The 23744-nt window shown below is 44.0% G+C and overlaps 1 protein-coding gene across 5 annotated transcripts in view; it reads right to left on the bottom strand.

Annotated features, from left to right (window-relative positions):
- tenm2b (teneurin transmembrane protein 2b) overlaps positions 1 to 23744 on the bottom strand; it is a 1820998-nt gene that overhangs the window by 60921 nt on the left and 1736333 nt on the right. For all 5 annotated transcript variants that reach the window (XM_051934201.1, XM_051934200.1, XM_051934199.1 and 2 more), the window contains 2 exons: positions 23087 to 23107; positions 18634 to 18866 (listed from right to left, as the gene is read on the bottom strand). In XM_051934201.1, coding sequence (XP_051790161.1) covers positions 18634 to 18866; positions 23087 to 23107 — 254 coding nt within the window. The remainder of the gene's footprint in view (positions 1 to 18633; positions 18867 to 23086; positions 23108 to 23744) is intronic.

Raw genomic sequence — 23744 nt, forward strand, 5'->3', positions numbered from 1 at the left:
CTTGAAACCCAAAAAATCGATCTTAAAATCAGACCCCGACTTGTACGCCTGTTCAAAAATACGACACTTACATTTTTTCTTTATATCTTCTTGCCTCCTCGAATCTCACGTCAGTTTCTCAGACACATTGAATTTTGTTGCAGCAGCTCAATTACCAATTTCTTTTGCTATTTCAACGATTTTTCAATTTAAAACCAGCTTCATATTTTCTTCTGATCAAACGCTCCATCGTAGATAAGGGATGCTCTTGCGATAAAGGTGTATGAGGGTGTGAGATACAAAAAACATTAAACAGTGCAAACGTCACTGCAGAATAGTTTGGGTATTACCGTGTGGTCACGTAGGCACAATACATAGAAAATAAAAAGGCCGTGTGCTCAGTGGTTACTCTCTCAAGTGGGCGTTAGCATATCGTGATCTCTTTGACCAATAGCGTGAGTTTTCCGCATTCGACTTATACGGTTTCCTCCCACAGTCCAAAGACATGCAGGTTAGGTGGATTGGCAATTCTAAATTGGCGCTAGTGTGTGCGTGGGTGTGTTTGTGTGTGTCCTGCGGTGGGTTGGCACCCTGCCCGGGATTGGTTCCTGCCTTGTGCCCTGTGTTGGCTGGGATTGGCTCCAGCAAACCCCTGTCACCCTGTGTTGGAAAATGGATGGATAATATATCAACACAATATCTAGATATCTCACCAAAATTATTTGAATGTGTTTATTCTGAATACAAACCAGAAGACAATACCAGAGACATGTTTATGTCAATTTACCTCAATATAACAGCGAGGTCAGTGTGCTCAAAATTGTCTGAGGCAATTGCTTTTACGCTTGAACTGCACATCTGTCTCTCTTTGCATGAACCAACAGTAGTCACCCATCATGCTCAGAGTAAATTTCCCCTGATATCGGGCCTGTGATGCCAAACTCAATATCCCATGGTGCCCTGTGGGAATCTGGGGCACCGCTACTCTGTAGGGAAGCTGCCATCTAGAGTCTTGTGTGTGTGTGTTGGGGGGGGGTATCCCAAAATAGTTGCCCCCCCCCCCCATTCTCTGGGCGTCCCGGCTGGGTTATGCTACCGGACATCCCTTATAACAGTAAATCCGTGCCAAACATTAAATGCCTCCCGTGCGTGGATGCACTACATTGCAAAACACTTAGCATGCTGGATTGCTTTTTTGATTTGCCACAAATCATCTTCCAGTGTTTCCACTTCTGTCATTGGCCCTAGTGTGTGCTTGGTGTGTGGGTGTGTTTGTGTGTGTCCTGCGGTGGGTTGGTTCCTGCCTTGTGCCCTGTGTTGCCTGGGATTGGCTCCAGCAGACCCCCGTGACCCTGTGTTCGGATTCAGCGGGTTGGAGAATGGATGGTGTTGGCAACCCTGGGGCATCAGGACCAATGCGACCTCATTTAGGACCCCTTGCCATTAGTTATAATGGAGCGGCGGAGTGGTGTGCAACGAGCGCTTGCTGTGAATGCCTTTAACTCTTTCAGGGCTGATGTCGACCTTTGTCAAAACTCAGGGGTACAGGACAGTAATCAGCTTTCCCTTATGTTTTAGTTTCAACTCTCTTTGCTAGAAGGAAAGTTACATAGCTTTGCTGATTTCACCTCGATTTCCTACGCGTGCAGGAGTAGTGAAGAGCAAACTATCTCTAAAATGGCAACGCCATCTGGCGAGAGACCAATGCGAATGTACACAGCAAAATACTTCATGGACGTTTTATGTAATTTCGTTGAATAGGACTCTTATCTGTCGGACTCTGAGATTGATGCAAATGATCTGGAGATGGATATCGAAAACGAAGGTGAGGTGCCGGCATCATCTGATTGGTCCCCTACAGCAGCACTCGCCTGGGAGGACCACCACTTATGATGACAAGAGGTATAAACCATATTGTGTCACACTGAGACCACTACCGCCGCCCTCCTGCTGTGATGCCGAACAGCAGCCACAGACGTTTTTATGTTGATTTATGGGTGAAACCATTGCTTTGTGTGCTTTACAAAAAACTTGAGTTCTTTGGAAAAATAATTCAGTCCTCAAAGAGTTAATAAGAATGGCAATAGTGTGACTGCTACGCAAAGGGAATTTCAGCGTCATTACCAGTTAGGACATCATGATTGTGTCCTGTCTGCTCATGCGATTACAACATGGGTGTGTAATTTTGAAGAAACGGGTTCAGCCTTAAAAAAGGAGTCCCCAGGTGGAGCCACTTCTCATACTGATCGATGGCAGCTATTAGACGACTGTTTGGAAGGCGTGTCATTTCATGCAACGGTGACATTTAATGGCCTCCGAGATCCCCACTGTTTCACTGTTTGTGATTTTTTTTTTCTGTGGGGACATCTTAAAAGCCAAGGGTACCGCACACGTCCTGCAACCATTGCTGAACTAAAAAGGAGGATTGGAGAGGAAATCGGCAGCATTCCTCTTGATGTGTTACGTTGAGCAATGCAGAATTTCCACAACAGGCTGTCAGAATGTGTACAGAGAAATGGACAACACCTTCATGATGTTATCTTCAAAGCATAAAGTGAATATTGATTACAATACATTTCATGATAAAATGTGAATTTCCCCTTGGGATTAATAAAGTATCTATCTATCTATCTATCTATCTATCTATCTATCTATCTATCTATCTATCTATCTATCTATCTATCTATCTATCTATCTATCTATCTATCTATCTATCTATCTATCTATCTATCTATCTATCTAAATGTATCTGGCAATCAACGTGTCTTATACAAAACACTGAATGCTGTCCTCTCTCCAGCTACAACTGTTTTCTCTTCTCCCTCCAATGCTCTTTGTAATCAGATCCTTACGTTTTTTCTGGATAAGGTCACGAACATTAGATCCCAGATCTCCATTTCTTCTTCTGGCTCTGTTGATTTAGCCGTTCCTGTACACGGCTCCCTCACCAGCTTTGAACCCATTTCGCTCCCCCATCTGGAAAAAATCATCGCCTCAATGAAGCCTTCGGGCTCTCCGGATGATGTGGTGCCGTCCAGACTGCTGAAAGATGTCTTTCCTGTGATTCGATATGATGTCTTAAAGATCATAAGTAGTAGTCTGTCTTCGGCTACAGTTCCTTGTGCTTTCAAACACGCAGTTGTACATCCAATCGTGAAAAAACCTGATCTTGACCCTGCCGTCTTCTCCAATCTTCGTCCAATTTCCAAACTACCTTTCCTGTCAAAATTACTCGAAAAAGTAGTTTATGAGCAATTAATTCATCACCTACAGGACCATCAGGTAATGGACCTTTTTCAGTCAGGCTTTAGGCCCCAACACAGCACAGAAACCGCGCATTTACGTGTCCTAAATGATGTCCTTTTGGCATTGGACTCAGAACTCTACGTGATTATGGTTCTTCTCGATTTATCTGCTGCCTTCGACACAATCGACCACGACATCATGATCTCCCGACTCGAATCCTGGGCTGGTGTATCTGGCTTAGCCCTCGACTGGTTCAGGTCATATTTCTGCAACAGGACTCTTAGAGTCATGCTAGATGATTTTTCATCTGAATCAGTACCACTCCCATGTGGTGTCCCCCAGGGTTCCATTTTGGGGCCACTACTTTTTTCAATTTACATCCTGCCTTTAGGTGCAATTTTTAGAAAACATGCAATCTCGTATCACCTATATGCTGATGACTGCCAAATTTATTTCTCCCTCAAGTCAACTGACTCCACTAAACCTCTTCTCAACTGCTTATCTGACATTAAGGACTGGCTGGCTGTAAACTTCCTTCACCTGAACGATTCAAAAACCGAGGTCATTGTTTTTAGTCCTGACCGCAAACAGACCCTACCCCTTGGCCTCGACTTTCTTCCCATTCCAGTAACTTCGTCTGTTTCCAATCTTGGAATCAAAATGGATACGGTCCTGAAAATGGATGCTCAAGTCAACAGCACAGTAAAATCCTGCTTTTTCCATCTCAGGCGAATTGCCAAACTCAACCAATTCTGCCTTACCACCTCCTGGAATCAGTAATCCATGCATTCATTACGTCCCGGCTCGACTATTCTAATTCCTGCCTATATGGTATTAGTAAAGCCACTCTTTCTAGACTCCAATTGGTTCAAAATGCGGCTGCAAGGCTTTTAACTGGAAGCAGCAGAAGCCAACACATTTACACCGATTTTAAAAACCCTACACTGGCTGCCGGTTAGATTCAGAATTGATTTTAAGATACTCCTCTTAACCTATAAGGCACTAAATGGTCTAGCCCCTGCCTATTTGAGTGTCTTGCTCCATCGTCACAATCCCCCTCGTGTTCTTAGATCCGCAGATCAGCTGCTCCTAACCGTTCCCAAGGCACGTTTTAAAGTTCGTGGTGAAAGGGCTTTTTCCGTCTGTGCACCCAGGCTCTGGAACTCCTTACCTTTAGTGGTTAGGCAAGCCACTTCAGTCGCCACATTCAAATCACACCTAAAAACGCACTTCTTCACATTGGCTTTTAATTCTTAACCTGTCTTATTTCCACTTGCTTTTTGCTATTTCTCTGTTTTATTGGGTCCCCTGACCTGTTTTTAGTGTCTCTGTTTTAATTCTCTCTTAATGTTTGTTTTTAATATTTTGCTTTTAGTCTTGATTGTTTTAACTGTACAGCGCTTCGGTCAGTTGTAATGCTGTGTTTTTAAGCGCTTAACAAATAAAAATGGTATGGTATGGTATGGTATGGTATGGTATGTATTTTGTAATGTGTTAATTCGTGCATTGACTGTCAATTGAAAAATTCCTGTTTCCCGGCGCCACCCTGCATTTATATATGTTATATTCTGTTAGCTGAGTACCCAATGTTGTCCAGGTATATTAGTAGAATGGGTTAAGGAAAGAGAGCAAAGGTTGATGTGTTTTTTAAATGGTGACTCTGTTGTTATCACTAGCTGTCCCGTCCGTCATTCACACTGCCTCTCTATCAATGTCTCTGCTCTCGTGAGTCGAGAATTTGATCTTTTCAAGTCTGACCAGATTCCAGAATTGTGGTATCTCCTTGCTGGGTTGTAACCATAAATGCTGATCCTCTTAGCTGAAGGTGGACAGTTTGTTGTGCTTTAATTATGAATAAAAGCAGGAGTTAAACAACAACCCTTTGATTCTCCTTTGTGTTGCGCTCTTGATCAAGCCTCACTCAACACACCCCTGCAAAAGCTTACAGCACTCCTTTTGATATTAAAGTAGACAGAAGCAGCTTGTGGCGTTGCCTGGCTAAGTCATGTGACCCTCTGGTCATTTGGTAGCTCCGCTGGCTTCAGTCTGTCCAGGTGTTTAATTTGCTCTGAGCCAGCAGATGGCACTGGTGTGAATTGTAGCTCACAGGGAAAAATAAAAACATGCACTGGAGCCCCCAGAGTCAAAATGTTGGTTTCCAAAGTAATTTAACATGTCCATATGGTTCTGGAGAGCAACTATGCGAAATCTGGTCCAGATAGGTCAATTTGTATAGGAAGAAGACAGACAGATATGCAGACGTTCCCTTTTATATACAGCCATGCTACTTGTTGAAGGCACTTAATAGAATAATTAAGAAAATATTTGTTATCTCTTGCCCAACGAGCACTTTCAGTGCTTTTCCTCGGTATTTGCGTGTGTGAACGTTTCTTCACCGGCGCTCTCTGTTGCATGCACAAACCATAAAGCCTCCTTCTCAGACTCTGCCATTATTTTCGTGGCACCCTTCTCACCTCTTGTCTGGTTTTATACTTTCAATGCCTGAAGATGACTCTCTGAGCATGCGCCATACTCCATGACTGACATCTCTTCACTGACGTTCTCTCTCTTGAATGTGTTCCCATAATGCCTTCTTCTCAAACTCTGCCATTATTTTTGGGGCGCCCATCTCACTTCTTGCCTGGTTTTATACTTTCAGTGCCTGAAGATGACTATCTGAGCATGCGCCATACTCCATGACTGACATCTCTTCACTGACGCTCTCTCTCTTGAATGTGTTCCCATAATGCCTTCTTCTCAAACTCTGCCATTATTTTCGGGGCGCCCTTCTCACCTCTTGTCTGGTTTTATACTTTCAATGCCTGAAGATGACTCTCTGAGCATGCGCCATACTCCATGACTGACATCTCTTCACTGACGCTCCCTCTTTTGAATGTGTTCCCATAATGCCTTCTTCTCAAACTCTGCCATTATTTTCGGGGCGCCCTTCTCACCTCTTGTCTGGTTTTATACTTTCAATGCCTGTAGATGACTATCTGAGCATGCGCCATACTCCATGACTGACATCTCTTCACTGACGCTCTCTCTCTTGAATGTGTTCCCATAATGCCTTCTTCTCAGACTCTGCCATTATTTTCGGGGCGCCCTTCTCACCTCTTGTCTGGTTTTATACTTTCAGTGCCTGAAGATGACTATCTGAGCATGCGCCATACTCCATGACTGACATCTCTTCACTGGCGCTCCCTCTTTTGAATGTGTTCCCATAATGCTTTCTTCTCAAACTCTGCCATTATTTTCGGGGCGCCCATCTCACTTCTTGTCTGGTTTTATACTTTCAATGCCTGAAGATGACTCTCTGAGCGTACACCTTACTCCATGACTGACAGCTATTCACTGGTGCTCCCTCTCTCAAACATGTTCCCATAATGCCTGCTACTCAGACTCTGCCATTATTTTCTAGGCGCATTTCTCACCTCTTGTCTGGTTTTATACTTTCAATGCCTGAAGATGACTCTCTGAGCATACACCTTACTCCATGACTGACATCTCTTCACTGGCCGCTCCCTTTCTTGAATGTGTTCCCGTAATGCCTGCTTCTCCGTCATTATTTTCGATGTGGTGTTCTTGCCTCCTGTCCACTTTTATATTTGTCATCTTTAAAAGTGACTCCCGGCATGCCATTTCTCCCCCTTGTGTGTCTCACACTTCTAATTTTGTCGCATCACCAAAGCCAAACTGACCAATCAGATTCCTCAGAGGGATGGGACTCACAGACTTTTGTGTTTTATTACAGTATACAGTAGATAGATTACAGAAAATGGAACTTCGGTTTTTGTCATCGTATCAAATACATATCGAATATTGGGAATTTTTACTGGTATTGGTATCGACTTCACAAATTCTGGTATTGTGACATCCCCGACCCCAGTTAACGTTCACAAATCTGCCTCTCTCCGGGGATCGGAGTGTGAACTGTGTTCTGTATACTCACAGCTTGCTTACAGATACTTTGTTTTTTTTCCTTTTGTGCCCATTTAGGATTTAACTTTGGCATTCAAGGATTTGTGGTCTGCCCCGAGTGATCTTGCTTCACGGATAGCAAAATTTGATGCCAAATGCACTTGATCGCTCACGGTGCCTTGCCACGAGGTGAGAACTTTTGAAACGCCACTGCTACTGCACAGATCAAAGCCGGCTTCTGGTTGAAACTTGAATGAATAAATTGCGCCACAAGCAAACTCCTAGTTCAGGGTCACAGAGCATTAGTTGCCATGGCTACAAATTTCACAAAGAAAAAGACCAAAACCGAGCTCCCTTCATTTCTTTATGCCCTTGTGAAAGTGTGATTTGAATATTGAAATGCACAATCTTTTGCATCAGCACAGTAGATGACAAAACAAATTACCGCCACAGCCTAAGTATTTATCTCCCCTTTTTCTTTCACTCCAGGGCATTGAAGAATTCATCAAAATTGTGCTTAATTTGAAATTGTGATCCCAGCTCTGTACATCAGCTGAATGAATTCAAACTTTCATTAGCATGAAGAAATAACAGCTTAAGCCAGCCGAAAAAAGCAAAAGGCTGAAGGGAGAGAGGTGATGTACGACATGGATAACAACAGAATATAAAGACCAATCTGGACAAATACTCCTCAGTCTTTAATTTGTATATATAGTGCCTTGAAAAGCGAGCGCCATCACGTTAATATTTCCATTTTCCAACCCGCTGAATCCGAACACAGGGTCACGGGGGTCCGCTGGAGCCAATCCCAGCCAACACAGGGCACAAGGCAGGGAACCAATCCTGGGCAGGGTGCCAACCCACCACAGGACACACACAAACACACCCACACACCAAGCACACACTAGGGCCAATTTAGAAACACCAATCCACCTAACCTGCATGTCTTTGGACTGTGGGAGGAAACCGGAGCGCCCGGAGGAAACCCACGCAGACACGGGGAGAACATGCAAACTCCACGCAGGGTGGACCCGGGAAGCGAACCCGGGTCTCCTAACTGCGAGGCAGCAGCGCTACCACTGCGCCACCGTGCCGCCACGTTAATATTTTTTAAATGAATTACTGCATGGATGTAAGTGCCTCACAAAGAAAGCATCATCAAGTCAGTGTTCTGAAATCAGTTACTGCTCGCGTACATTTAATTTCATTTTTGGAACCCACTTAATCGAGGCAGCAGAGCCCACCCAGCAGTACTGGGGGTGTGTAGGGTGGGCTTACACAGGAATTCCAATTTGATGCTGGGTACTCTCACTGACACCAGTCCAATTTAGAGCTACTGATCAACATAATCAGCGTAGGTTTGATATGTGGAAGGAAACTTTATACATCATGAAGACCCTTTGAGAAGCTGGTCCTAAAACAACTACAGCCCCTGGTTTCAGAACATCTGGATCCTCTGCAGTTTGCCTATCAGACACATGTAGGTGTGGAGGACGCTCTGATCTATAAGCTCCACAGAGTCTACTCCTATTTGGGCAAAGCTGGCACCACAGTCAGGATCATGTTCTTTGACTTTTCAGTGCTTTTAATGCCATTCTGCCTCATCACCTGGGAGAAAAGCTCAAGGCTGCCACCACAATCTCCTGGATCAGGACTACCTGACCAACAGATGGCAGTTTGAGAGGCTGAGAGACTGTGTGTCACAAATGGTGGTGTGTAATACTGGAGCCCCTCAGGGAACTGTCGTGTCTCCCTTCCTGTTCACCCCATCTACACAACAGACTTCCAGCACAATACCAGTGCAGACCATCTACAGAAATTTTCAGATGACTTTTCCATCATATGCTGCATAATAATGGAGGCAAGTCAGAGTACAGTAAGGCTGTGGAGGACTTCATCTTGTGGTTCAGAGACAACAACACAAGAAAAAAGAGCTGGTGGTGGACTTCTGGTGTGCCAAGGAAGGACATGGAAGTGATGCAAATCTACCAGTACCTGGGGGTCACATATAAACATCAAACTGGACTGGTCTAACAACACAGTGGTGATGGGCAAGCAGAACCAGAGCAGACTGGACTTGCTAAGGAGACTCAGGTCCTTTGATGTGTGCACCAAGTAGCCAGTGTGGAGTTCTACACTGCAGTCTCCTGGGGAAGCAACCTGAGCTCGAATGATCCACAATGCCTGAACAAATGTTATCAGGAAAGCCTGTGAACCCTAGACAGGCAGTTGTGGATTAGAGGATGGTGGCAAAATTGGATGCCATCTTGAAAAATCCCCTCCAGGAGGTGCACACTTTTAGCCACTGGCTCATTCCACCACGGTGTGCTAAGAAGAGTCTCTGGGGTTTTTCTTTTCTGCCCACATGCAATTCAATGCTTCCTCCTGATGTACTGTTTAATTTCATTTTGTAATAGCTATACATTTATTTATTTATGTATGTATGTATATATTTATTTATCAACTGATTGATCGATTGGCTGTATTATTTGTCCTGTGAGTCTCTATTTTTGTTTTTTATGTTTCTGTTGCTGCATGCATGTGAATTTTCCCTCGGGATTAATAAAGTTTATCTAATCTAATGTAATTTAAACTGGAATACTAGGAAGAAATAATTCACGTAGTACCTAGCTGTCCAATGAATTACTAATCATTTAACAGAAAGTAATCAAAGCTCAAAAACTGTATATAAAGTGAAAAAGCAGAATTCAGAACTATTCACTTTTTAATAGCTAAAATGGCAAAGCAATTCACACTGCAAATGGCACATGACTCATGGAATCAACTCCGTACAGCAGCAGGGGTGTAGGGTGGGATTCCTGGAAAAGCATTTGAAAGGAGATTTAGCAACAGTAAAGGCACAAGCCCACAATGCCTTGAAAATCAGTCAGCAGAGCTGCCGTTACAACCCTTGTTCTCTTTTTGCTAAAGCACACAAGTAATTCTCGCTGTGGGACACGGGACAGGGTGGAGATGGGCAGACAGCGGCGGGGTTAGGGTGTTGGGCCTTCCCATGCAACGTTACCCTCATTTGCGTATGTGGGCGACGCCATCCCATCCTGTTTGCCACTGCGAGGAGCTTTACTCGATCTGCCAAAGCATTTCTTCGTTTTCCACTTGAAATTAGCGGTTCATAAAATTGCTGCCTAAGCTCCAAAATAGCCATATGAAAACAGCAGTTACTCAAGCATCAATTAAGCTATTAAATAATTTTTCGAGTCACATGAATGAATGAGTTTCTTTCTGCTGCCTTCTCATTGCCTAATCATTGCATCATTATAGTTCGTGGGGTTTGAACCAAGGTAACTCCTAACTAATGTTACTTTATTTCACACAAGGTAAGGTGCTTTGATGCACAGTTTTCTATATGTGAAGGTTTGGACTGTAATGCAATAACATTTTTTATGATGCATTTGCACATTATTGTGTATTAATGTTAACAAACCCTGTACTTCATTGCGACTAATGTAAAGGCATTGGACTGACTGTGTTTTATCCACACCCTCCTATACTCTGTCCCGCCTCCCCAATCTCTGTCCCCACCCTATCCCTCGACCCTCAACGAGGACCTTCTTAAAGCAGTACAGTGTATAGAATTGTGCTTGACACTCCAAAAATGAAAATCTGCCTACGGTGGATTATAATGGTAAAAAGTTTAAGAGCCACTGCTGTATTGCATAATTAAATGACCTGTCTCCCCTTTATATTTCAATTATTTACAAAGGGCACTTTACTGTACCTTAGCAACGCAACCTCAGGGCTGGTGCCACCATTAAGGCAAATTAGGCATTTGTCTAGGGCACAGATCAAAAATGGAGAAAAAATCCAGCCACACAGATTAACTGCCGAACAGTCGGTTGGTGCACTAATAAGCTTGGCCTCGGGTGCAAAATAACCTAGCACTGGCACTGCCCAACCTGATATACATTAAACATGGTGGCAGAGTGGTAGCGCTGCTGGACTGTGTCACACACGTGCGACTAGGAGGGAGCTGAGAGGACCAAGTGGAGGTAATTACCCGCCAGGCCAGGGGGTGGTGGGGTGCACTAAACCTACCTCTGTTATCTCTGCAGGCCAAATACAGGAAAACCTGCCTGATTCAACATCACTTCCGGTTTCGGTGGCCAGACTGACGTTACTCCCGGTTCCGGCCAAATGACATCACTTCCGCCTTTCGGCTTATAAAGCCGCCATCCTCTCCTAACATGATCAGTTCAGTTCAGGACTCAAAACATTGCACATGAGTGCGGTTTCAAAATCCTTTTGCAGCCAGAGACAATATATGGGTGGCTGCCCCAAACCGTTTTGTGCGTGTTGAGGCTCTTCATTTCACAACTGCAATAAGGAGGCCAGAGTTTGCATGTTCTCCCCGTGTCTTCTGGGTTTCCTCCAACAGTCCAAAAACATGAATGTTAGGTGGATTGGCGATGCTGAATTGGACCAAGTGTGTGTGTGTGTGTGTGTTCACCCTGCAATAGACTGGCATCGTGTTCAGGGTTTGTTCTTGCCATGTGCCCTATTCTAGCTGGGATAGGCTTTGGTTTGCATGTTCTCCCCGTGTCTTCTGGGTTTTCTCCAACAGTCCAAAGACATGAATGTTAGGTGGATTGGCGATGCTGAATTGGACCAAGTGTGTGTGTGTGTGTGTGTGTGTGTGTGTGTTCACCCTGCAATGGACTGGCATCGTGTCCAGGGTTTGTTCTTGCCATGTGCCCTATTCTAGCTGGGATAGGCTTTAGCACCCCCACAACCTTGTTCAGGATTAAACAGGTTAGAAAATGACTTGACTTACTGACCAAAGAGATTGTGCTGAGTCTGTCAAGGTTTCTCTTTTTCAGTTTCAGTATGTTTTAACAGCTTTCGATAAATCTGCCAATATTTTTTATAGTGCCTTTAACATCTCCTCTCACACAACACTTGGAAATATACAGTATATATATTTTGTGGAAGGCAAATAAGGAAGCAGAGAACCAAGGAAACGTTGGGGTGCCAACCGGGTTTGGGAGCTCTTTCATGCGGGATGTAGTTCTTCCAACTGAGACACCATCTTCCAGGGGCATTATACCATCCCAAACTGAAGGGGCATGGCTTAATTGAGACAGGGCACGACTGGGGTGCCTTCCTTGGGCAGCTTCTCTGAGCTAAGGAGGAGAAATGAGATGACATGGTTGGTGTTGGCATCCCCTCTTGTCCTGGCAGGTTATTGCATGTCTTATGGGGACAAATTTGGACAAATGTGTTGCCACCCCTCCATGAAAAAAGAAGAGCCCACGAATGTCTCTGAATTAACTTGAAAATTACAAAACTAATTGCCACCCATCATTGTTGATTCCATATTTAACAAAAAAATCCGACTTTGCTTTAGAGTTTTGATTCCACAGAACATTTCAAATAAGAATATAAGTGAAAATGGCGTGGACAAAACAAATACTTTGTTGGACAAACTTTAGAGCCGTTGATGTAGAGTGAAGCATGATTGCCTTTGTTCTTCCTCAAATCGTATATTTTTACTGAAACAGAATTCAATAAACATCTACTGAGGGGTCTAACTTTGATAATGAGCCCTCTTCAGAACTCCACTACCACCTCACAAAGGTTCATTTTGTGAGCCAGAGAGCTGGTTGCTGCCTTCCTTATATACTGTCACGCACGCATGTTCTTCAAGCTTAATGGCTCTGTTATAGTAGTTACCTGTTTGACCAGGGGTTGGCATCGTGCTCTAATGCCTTCTCTCTTCTTCCCTCTGCAGATTGGAAGATTGGCGGCCATTCCGCCACTGACGTCACTTCTGTTATCCACCCTCCTGGTCCCGCCCCTTCCTACTTGAAACACATATGACCGGAACGTCAGCCATTTTGAGTTTCAGTTCAGTTCTGAGCTCCGGTCTGAAAGGATGCTATCTGCAACTTGCTACATATTTTTCGTGGTTTTCTTATTTCAGTTATGTGGGGTCATCAGAGTGCTGCCCCAACACTCTGACATTGTTTTGTCTCCTTTTTACAACATCCATCCATTATCCAACCCGCTATATCCGAACACAGGGTCACAGGGGTCTGCTTGAGCCAATCCCAGCCAACACAGGGCACAAGGCAGGAACCATCCCGGGCAGGGTGCCAACCCACCGCAGGACACACACGAACACACCAAGCACACACTAGGGCCAATTTAGAATCGCCAATCCACCTAACCTGCATGTCTTTGGACTGTGGGAGGAAACTGGAGCACCAGGAGGAAACCCACGCAGACACGGGGAGAACATGCAAACTCCACGCAGGGAGGACCCGGGAAGCGAACCCATGTCCCCAGGTCTTCCAACTGCGAGGCAGCAGCGCTACCCACTGCGCCACCGTGGCGCCTCTTTACAACATTCACATTCACATCAGGAAATTATTAGGAAGAGCTGTATATCTACTAATCGGACAATCATGTGGCAGGAGCGCCATGTATAAAATCCTGCAGATACAGGTCAGGAGCTTCAGCTAATGTTCTCATCAAACACCAGAATGGGGGAAAAATGTGATCTCAGTGATCTGGACTGTGGTCTCAGTGGTCTTCCCAATCACTAGATCTGAATCCATGGAACACCTTAGGGATGTGGTAGAACATGAACGTGCAGCTGTGTGATGCAATCATGTTAACATGGACCAGAATCTGAAAGGAATGTTTCCAACATCTTGTGGAATCCATGTCATGAAGAAGTGAGGCTGTTTGGAGAGCAAAAGGAGGTTCTAACGAGTATGAGTGTAGTGGTCCTACGAATCTGCTCAGCAAATGTACTGTAATATCCAAGTGTTTCAGTCTTGGCCTTCTTACTGTTCCACAGCCCCACTACTCGTCTCGATGAATGACCAGTCAGTGTTGTTAGGTCTTCTTTCTGTGCAGTCTCTTGCCCCCCAGGTCATTTCCATGAAGTTACTTCAGTCAAACGACTCAAATCTTTTGTTCTTCCATCTTAGATCTCTGCACTTGTTTGCTTTGCCACAGATAACTGCTATTTGCACTGTGCTTGCTGAGAAACGCCTGCTTTGTATTCTGATTTCCTGCCAGGATCTTTGTAGGCTTAAATCAGAATCTCAGTAACTGCCTATTATTTATCGTGAGCTGGCATCATATTAAAATCTACTTTGTTAACTTGTACAGCTTTACATTTATACCACTTTAAACAAGTTATTTGTGCTGTCAATTAACTTCTGCATAAATTCAGTTGGGTTGTTTTATTTTATTATTCTGTCCCTGTGGTTCTTTCCAGAGGTTTAGTTGTTTGCCTTTTTATCTCCCCCAGCTGAACGGCTAAGGCACTGGACTGTAAACCACAAGGCTGCCAGGTCAACATTCACCACTGAGCCACAGTCCGCTGCTGAGCCCCTCAGGTCACCTATCAGCATCCACACAGTTTACTGTTGTGTTTGTGAAGTGCGTTGGCATGTGGCTTACTATGAAAGGTGCTGTAAAACGTTTTAAGGATGCCAGCTGATTCCCCACCACTAAATGACAGTGTAAACCCGGACTGAATACCTTAACTGGTGTTACAAATGTAGAAACAGGGAAACAATTGTGCCACTCCAGCCTAATGTCGAAGCTCAGAGACCTTGGCCTGAGCAGCTCCATCTGTGGCTGGGTGTTTGATCTCCTGACAAATCAGCCCCAGTCTTTGGCAGCAAGACGTCTCCCACACTGTTCACCAACTCAGCCCACCGCTACACGGTCTCTTCACCTATGACTGTGTCGCAAAGCATGAGGGCAACAGCATCCTCAAGTTTGTGGCTGACACCACCATGATGGACCTTATCGGGGAAGATGATGAGGCAGCTTAAAGAAGAGAGACAAAAGAATTGACTGTATTGTGAAAAGCATTCGCACCTGGAGACCACTTTTCAGGCTCTAAAGAGCTAAGCAGTACCACTCCCGGATAAAAAAAGGCTGCTGACTCTAACAGTACCTTCTTCATTACCTGCAGCATCACAAAGCTACCGGCCAAGGAGGGCACCCGGCCAAGCCCACAAATCCGTCAGTCCTGACAATATAAAAAGGAGTTGCTTTCAGAAGGTGATGTCGCATTTCTGACCTGATGTTCAAGGAAGACGGACCTCTGACCTAATTTTGTTCTCACGGCGAAAAACCAGCTAATGTCGTTTGTAATTTGGGGCCCTAACGGTTGTCATTTTTGTTCCAACTAAATGGGGTGACCCGGTTGGCACCCCAACCATTTTTGTCCCGGCTGTGGTTCAATGGTGCCACACCAACAACAAAGCAAACAAGGTCACTGACGATTTGAGGAAGAACAAAGGCAATCATGCTTCACTCTACATCAACGGCTCTAAAGGTTGTGCATCAAAGTATTTGTTTTGCCCACGCCATTTTCATTTATATTCTTATTTGAAATATTCTGTGGAATCAGAACTCTAAAGCAAAGTCAGATTTTTTTTGTTAAATATGGAATAAACAATGATGGGTGGTAATTAGTTTTGTAATTTTCAAGTTAATTCAGGGGCATTTGTGGGTTCTTCTTTTTTCATGGAGGGGTGGCAACAAATTTGTCCATATACAGTATATATATATATATATATATGTTTGGGATGGTATAATGCCTCTGGAAGATGGTGTCTCAGTCAGAAGAACTACGTCCTGCATAAAAGAGCTCCCAAACCCGGTTGGCACCCCAACGTTTCCTTGGTTCTCTGCTTCCTTATTTGCCTTCCACAAAATATATATTATACTGTATATATATATATACAGTGCATACAGAAAGTATTCACAGCGCATCACTTTTTCCACATTTTGCTATGTTACAGCCTTATTCCAAAATGGATTCATTTTTTTCCTCAGAATTCTACACACAACACCCCATAATGACAATGTGAAAAAAGTTTACTTGAGGTTTTTGCAAATTTATTAAAAATAAAAAAATTGAGAAAGCACATGTACATAAGTATTCACAGCCTTTGCCATGAAGCTCGAAATTGAGCTCAGGTGCATCCTGTTTCCCCTGATCATCCTTGAGATGTTTCTGCAGCTTCATTGGAGTCCACCTGTGGTAAATTCAGTTGATTGGACCTGATTTGGAAAGGCACACACCTGTCTATATAAGGTCCCACAGTTGACAGTTCATGTCAGAGCACAAACCAAGCATGAAGTCAAAGGAATTGTCTGTAGACCTCCGAGACAGGATTATCTCGAGGCACAAATCTGGGGAAGGTTACAGAAAAATTTCTGCTGCTTTGAAGGTCCCAATGAGCACAGTGGTCTCCATCATCCGTAAGTGGAAGAATTTCGAAACCACCAGGACTCTTCCTAGAGCTGGCCGGCCATCTAAACTGAGCGATCGGAGGAGAAGGGCCTTAGTCAGGGAGGTGACCAAGAACCCGATGGTCACTCTGTCAGAGCTCCAGAGGTCCTCTGTGGAGAGAGGAGAACCTTCCAGAAGGACAACCATCTCTGCAGCAATCCACCAATCAGGGCTGTATGGTAGAGTGGCCAGACGGAAGCCACTCCTTAGTAAAAGGCACATGGCAGCCCGCCTGGAGTTTGACAAAAGGCACCTGAAGGACTCTCAGACCATGAGAAAGAAAATTCTCTGGTCTGATGAGACAAAGATTGAACACTTTGGTTTGAATGCCAGATGTCACGTTTGGAGGAAACCAGGCACCGCTCATCACCAGGCCAATACCATCCCTACAGTGAAGCATGGTGGTGGCAGCATCATGCTGCGGGGATGTTTTTCAGTGGCAGGGACTGGGAAACAAGTCAGGATAAAGGGAAAGATGACTGCAGCAATGTACAGAGACATCCTGGATGAAAACCTGCTCCAGAGCGCTCTTGACCTCAGACTGGGGCGACGGTTCATCTTTCAGCAGGACAACGACCCTAAGCACACAGCCAAGATATCAAAGGAGTGGCTTCAGGACAACTCTGTGAATGTCCCTGAATGGCCCAGCCAGAGCCCAGACTTGAATCTGATCGAACATCTCTGGAGAGATCTTAAAATGGCTGTGCACCGACGCTTCTCATCCAACCTGATGGAGCTTGAGAGGTGCTGCAAAGAGGAATGGGCGAAACTGGCCAAGGATAGGTGTGCCAAGCTTGTGGCATCATATTCAACAAGACTTGAGGCTGGAATTGCTGCCAAAGGTGCATCGACAAAGTATTGAGCAAAGGCTGTGAATACTTATGTACATGGGATTTCTCAGTTTTTTTTATTTTTAATAAATTTGCAAAAACCTCAAGTAAACTTTTTTCACGTTGTCATTATGGGGTGTTGTGTGTAGAATTCTGAGGGAAAAAATGAATTTAATCCATTTTGGAATAAGGCTGTAACATAACAAAATGTCAAAAAAGTGATGCTCTGTGAATACTTTCCGGATGCACTGTATATATATACATATTTGTTATTTTTTCAAGCACTGTGTGAGAGGAGATGTTAAAGGCACTATAAAAATATTGCCAGATTTATTAAAAACTGTTATAACATACTGAAGAAGAAAAACCTTGACAGACTCAGCACAATCTCTTTTGTCAGTCAGTCATTTTCTAACGTGCTTAATCCTGAACGTGATCATGGGGGTCTACTGGAGCCTATCCCAGCTAGTCTTAATCTGCCAGGGCACATGGCAGGAACAAACCCTGGACTGGGCACCAGGGTGAACACACACACACACACACACACACACACACACAAACCACACACTAGGGACAATTTAGTGTCGCCAGCTAACCTGCACGTCTTTGGATGGTGGAAGGAAACCCAGGCAGACATGGAGAGAACATGCAGACTCCACGCAGGGAGGACCAGAGATGTGGCATTTCGGTCAGCAGCGCTACCACTGCACCACTGTGCCACCCACAAACCCTTTTGTATTTTTTTTTTTAATGAAAGCACAAAAAATCCTGAAGTCTTTATGCTATAACTATTCCTTCTTCAGGATCTTTGCTGAATTCCTCTGGCAGTGTTTGGAGCCAAGAAATAAAGAAAAGCAAAGTCTGACTTTCCCATTTTGTTCAGCGTCCTCTCTAAATGTGGCTTTCAGAGGCTGAATGCACAGCTTTGTGGCAGTTCAAAGGCATTATATGACTATTAAAAAAAAACCAGATACACCATATAGATGTAAAGGCAAGGTCATCCCTGCAGTGACACACTGTGAGTCATATCAAAGACAAATTTCAGGCTTCTATCAGGGTAGCCTTGGAAGCAACAATGAATTAAAAAAAAATATTTTAATCAATGAATAATACTGGAGTTGTCTGAAGGAACACAAGGAAAGAAGTAACGTTCTCCCCCAAACCATTTTCTTCCATTAAGTGAATAAAATGCACCAACGCCATGATGTCCTAACACCTGGCACTTTCGTTTTAATTCTGTATTACCAGGCTGTGCAACAGATTTCTACTTTTTTACACCTGAAAAACCAAAGCTGACCTCACTTACTTTCTGTGACATTTTGAAATGACAAAGAATTCCAAATCGTACCAACAACAGCTTCTGCAGCCTACCTCTGGGACTCATGAGAGTGGCCTCCACTGCCTTGCCACCATCTCCACAGCGGGCTTCATCAAATGGCAGGCATTGTTCTCCCGTTCCGGCCACCACCTCTGAGTTTTCTGACAGTTGTTTGCTACCTGTTAAGGACTTGATACGGTAGATGCGCCGGCTGTTGGTGTCGGAGAGGTACAGAGCTCCTGTGACCGGATCAACAGCCAGGAAATATTTATGGGATGGATTGTTACTGAAAAACACAAATACGAGAAAGAGTTCATTTATTACAATAGAAATAATTCTATGCAGCGTTGTAAACTAAAGAAATGAATAATTTATTATCTACATAGCAGTATGGCCATACGTCTGTTACTTCTGGGATGAAATCCAGTTCCCAACGAAGACAAAAAGGGTCAGCCATACAGCAGCACAACGCCCATGATCACATTCTGTATTTTCATTATTGTTCATTTATCCATTCATCTATCAATTTATTTTCAAAATTCACTTTTATAACTGCAGGGTTGTATCCTGTCCTATCAGCAACATATACAGTCGTGAAAAAGTAACGACACCCCATGGAAGCTGTTGACATTTTCAGTGTTTTTGAACAGGCATATATTAGATCTTCAGAGTGATCTACTTGAACAATTGATATGGTGTGTTCATTCTCATACCATAATTTAACAAAAATGGTGATGTGTCAGGTGGAAAAAGTAAGCCCCCCCACCACACACACATTTATCACCACTCTATGTCCATTAAATTAGAATCAGGTGCTAAAGATGAGGTCCCAACCTCCTCAGGGACCATGTAGGTGGATCCCGTCTTATTGAAACCACAGATATCGAGGGTCTGGCTTACTGTGGTGGCATCATGTCAAGATTTAAAGACTTCTCTAAGGCACTCAGAAAGAAGGTTGTAGATACCTAGGATTCTCACAAGGAATTTAAAAAGATCACCAAATTATTTTAACTCACTCATTCTACTGTAAGGAGAATCATTGACAAGCAGCATACATTTCAAACAACTGCTGTTTGGCCCAGGACTGGTCAGTCCAGCAAATTCAGCCCAAGAGCTGACCGTTTCCATACTAAAACAAGTACCCAAGGATTCCAGAATTTCATCACTTCATCAACAGGTAACTCTTACAAAAGCTGGTGTCAAAATGCATGCACCTACAATCAGAAGATTGCACAAATATGGCCGGCATGTGGGGAGTGCCAGAAAAAAGACTTTTGATATCCGAAAAGAACATAAGAGCAAGATGGGAGTTCACTATTGAACATCTGAGCAAAGACCAGGCCTTCTAAAACAATGGGCAGATGAATCAAAGGTAGAGTTGCTTGGCGACAATACCAGTAGATACGAGGGTTGTCTGGGTTCCGCGTGGAATCACTCAAAATAAGTAGCCAAGGATTTTTTTTTCTATTTTTCTCATGTACTTCGATCCTTTTTAAACTTTTTCCAAGTATTCACCGCCAACATCAATGCACTTTTGGGCTCTTCTGACCCACGCCGCAAAACAGTCGCGAAAGGCTGTCTTTGGGAGGTTGTCCAGCTGTTCTTTGACAGCTGCAATCAGTTCCTCTCGAGTTTCGAAGTTGTGGCCTCGCATGGGTTCTGTCACCTTCCGGAAGAGCCAAAAGTCACATGGTGCAAGATCAGGCGAGTAGGGTGGCGGGTTCAAAACGTTGACACCACTGTCTTCAATGAAATGCTTCGTCGCATTAGCCGTGTGGGCTGGCGCATTGTCATGATGCAAAAAGTGCCTTCGCAAGTTCTTGGACCAGCCTCTAGCCATCGCAGAAAAAACGTCAGGCAGGCACTGAGTGGTGTGCCACTCAGAGGTCACAGTTTTCCTCTCCATCAGCGGAATTGACGCGACAATGCCATCGATGTTGAAAAAGATGGCAAACATGGTGCGTTCCACCAAGCGGATTAAACCATCAGAAAAGTCGTAAAAAATCATCACTCTAAAGTCACCCACACACGGAGTCGGGAGCTTCGCCGCTAGCGCCGGCTGCGCACTCTCAGTTCGTTTGCTTCTCGTATTCATTCTGAAGGAAGAGAGGGAGCAAAACATCTGAACAAAAACATGCAACCACTTGAATAATCCCTCTACACAGCAGAATAGGTTTCGACAGGCTGACACTCGACAAACGATAAAATTCCACGCGGAACCCAGACAACCCTAGTGTGCCTGACGCAAACTGAAGATGGCATTTCAGAAGATGTACCTCATATCAGCTGTAAAGCATGGTGGTGGAAATGATATGTTTTGGGGTTGCTTTGCAGCCTCAGCTTACTGTCATCAAGTCAGTAATGAATTCTACATCTTATCAAAGTGTGCCTGAAAAGACTGTTAGGCCAAAAGCTGAAGCCAGAACTCACTATGGTTCTGCCCATTCTGGGGTCTAAGTGGACAATAATGATCTGAAGCACACTAGCCAATGCACCAAGGAGTGGCTCAAAAAGAAGAAATAGGGGGTTATGGACTGGCCTAATCCAATCCCACTGAAATGTTGGGGAGGGTGCTTTGACATGGGAAGGACATGAAAGAAAACCCACAAACATCTTGAAAATGAAAGACTATTACCAGGCTGAGCGGTCAGAATTGTCACTGAGTCAAAGTCAGAGACTGGTGGGCAGTTATGCAAAATGCCTCTCTCTTTCCCTGAGGTGTACTTACTTTTTCACATGACTGTATATGTGTATCTATTGTGCCTTTCATATTTAAAATATAACATTCTATGCAAATAATTACAGTATGTATCTATCTGTTGTGATGGATGGCCGGCGAGAGTTTCCGGCCCTCACCCCCAGGCCGCCAGGAGGAGCTCTCCCGACAGCATGGACAGGCCCCGGATTCTAGCAGGGCCTCATGGACTATGTAGTTTTTATGCACAGCCCTGCTGGATACCTTGGGGACCACCGGGAGTCGCTGTAGGGAGCCTCTTGGACTCTTATATGCCCTATAACCCGGAAGTGCGTCATAATCCCATGACAGGAAGAAACGACGTGCTCCCGGGTTAAAGATAAGGACTGTTTACCCTGACCCAGAAGGAATAAGGACTTGTGGGTAATGGAACAGAAACACCTCCGGGTCAGGGCGTATAAAGGACTCTGGGAAAGCCCAGACATTGAGCTGAGCTGGGAGGTAGGGTGGCTAAGTGTCTGGGAGTGGAGGAGAGAGAGTATTGTGATTAGTGAAGAGTTGATTTATTGTATGAATAGTGTGGAGTGGAGGGTGCTTTGTGCACGTGATTATTGTAAAATAAAAGAGTCTTGGACTTTTACTTGGTGTTTGGAGTGGTACCTGAGGGTTCAAGAGGTGGATCAGAACCTCTACTGCCACACTGTCTACAGTATCTATGGCGCAGTGGCTAGCCATGCTGCCTCGGTATCCTGGACCCCAATCTCAAGCCCAGTGTGTGACAGCTTAATGATTTCAAATTATCCCTTTGTGAGTGTGTGTGAGTCTGGAGACCTGTAAAGGCCGTGAACCCCATCTAGAAAGGGTCCCAGCCTTATAGCCAAAGCTACTGGGAAAACTCTGGTCCTTCGATTGGATTAGGCAGGGTGGAGAAGGCAATATTTTTTAAATATAATGTATACATTTATCTATCATTTTCCTCTGATGAATATTCCTGAAAAGAGTTAAAAGTTTAGGAATAAAATAACCGTTTTAAGATACATGATTCATTTTCTCCCTTTATGAAGTTCCAGCTACAAATATACAAACTGTATCACAGACCTTCACTTCCACATATGTCTGTATATATAAAAATATCGGAGGTGATGGTGGCTCTTAATAATGCACTGGTGAGGCCTCATCTGGTGTACTGTGTGAAGTTTGGGTCTACAAAAAGGACATAGCAGCACTGGAGAAGGTCCAGAGAGGAGCAACTGGGCTGATTCCAGGACTACAGGGGATGAGTTATGAGGAAAGATAAGAAGAGCTGAGCCTTTACAGTTTAAAGAAAAGAAGATTAAGAGGAGACCTGACTGAAGTGTTTAAAATTATGAAGGGAATTAGTCCAGTGGATTAAGACTGTGACTTTAAAATGAGTTCATCAAGAACACAGGGACACAGTTGGACACTTGTGAAGGGTAAATGTCACACAAACATGAGGCCGTTTTTCTTCACACAGAGAACCAGAGACACATGGAGTAAGCGACCAAGTAGTGTGGTAGACAGGAGGACTTTAGGGACTTTCAAAATTAGACCTGACGTTATTTTGAAAGAATTAGGTGTACAGGACAGGCAAGCTTTGCTGGCTTAATGGACTGTTCTCGTCCAGATTGTTCTAATGTTCAAATATGTGAAGTAAAGGCTAAATGGGCTCAAAGTGATTGCAGGGCAATTAATATAATCAATAACTGTGATTGGCACTGTGACATCTCTAGTGCAAGTTAGGAAACTGCCATTGTAGGCACTGATTACAAATTACAAAGATGGATACTCACCTGTGTCTGAAATCCTTATTTCTTTTTGAAAAGGAAAGAAAAAAAGAGCTGTCATTAGAACAAAAAATAAATATAATATAATATAATATAATATAATATAATATAATATAATATAATATAATATAATATAATATAATATAATATAATAAAAGAGAGGTGAAAAAGAGAGTGCAGGCAGGGTGGAGTGGGTGGAGAAGAGTGTCAGGAGTGATTTGTGAGAGACGGGTATCAGCAAGAGTGAAAGGGAAGGTCTACAGGACAGTAGTGAGACCAGCTATGTTATATGGACTGGAGACGGTGGCACAGGAGACAGAGCTGGAGGTGACAGAGTTAAAGATGCTGATTTGCATTGGATGTGACGAGGATGGATAGGATTAGAAATGAGGACATTAGAGGGTCCGCTCAAGTTGGACGGTTGGGAGACAAAGTCAGAGAGATGAGATTGCATTGGTTTGGACATGTGCAGAGGACAGATGTTGGGTATATTGGGAGAAGGGTGCTAAGGATAGAGGTGCCAGGGAAGAGAAAAAGAGGAAGGCCTAAGAGAAGGTTTATGGATGTGGTGAGAGAGGACATGCAGGTGGTGGGTGTAACAGAGCAGGATGCAGAGGACAGAAAGATATGGAAGAAGATGATCCGCTGTGGCAACCCCTAATGG

This window comes from Erpetoichthys calabaricus, chromosome 11 (genome assembly GCF_900747795.2).
Source record: "Erpetoichthys calabaricus chromosome 11, fErpCal1.3, whole genome shotgun sequence".
NCBI lineage: Eukaryota > Metazoa > Chordata > Cladistia > Polypteriformes > Polypteridae > Erpetoichthys > Erpetoichthys calabaricus.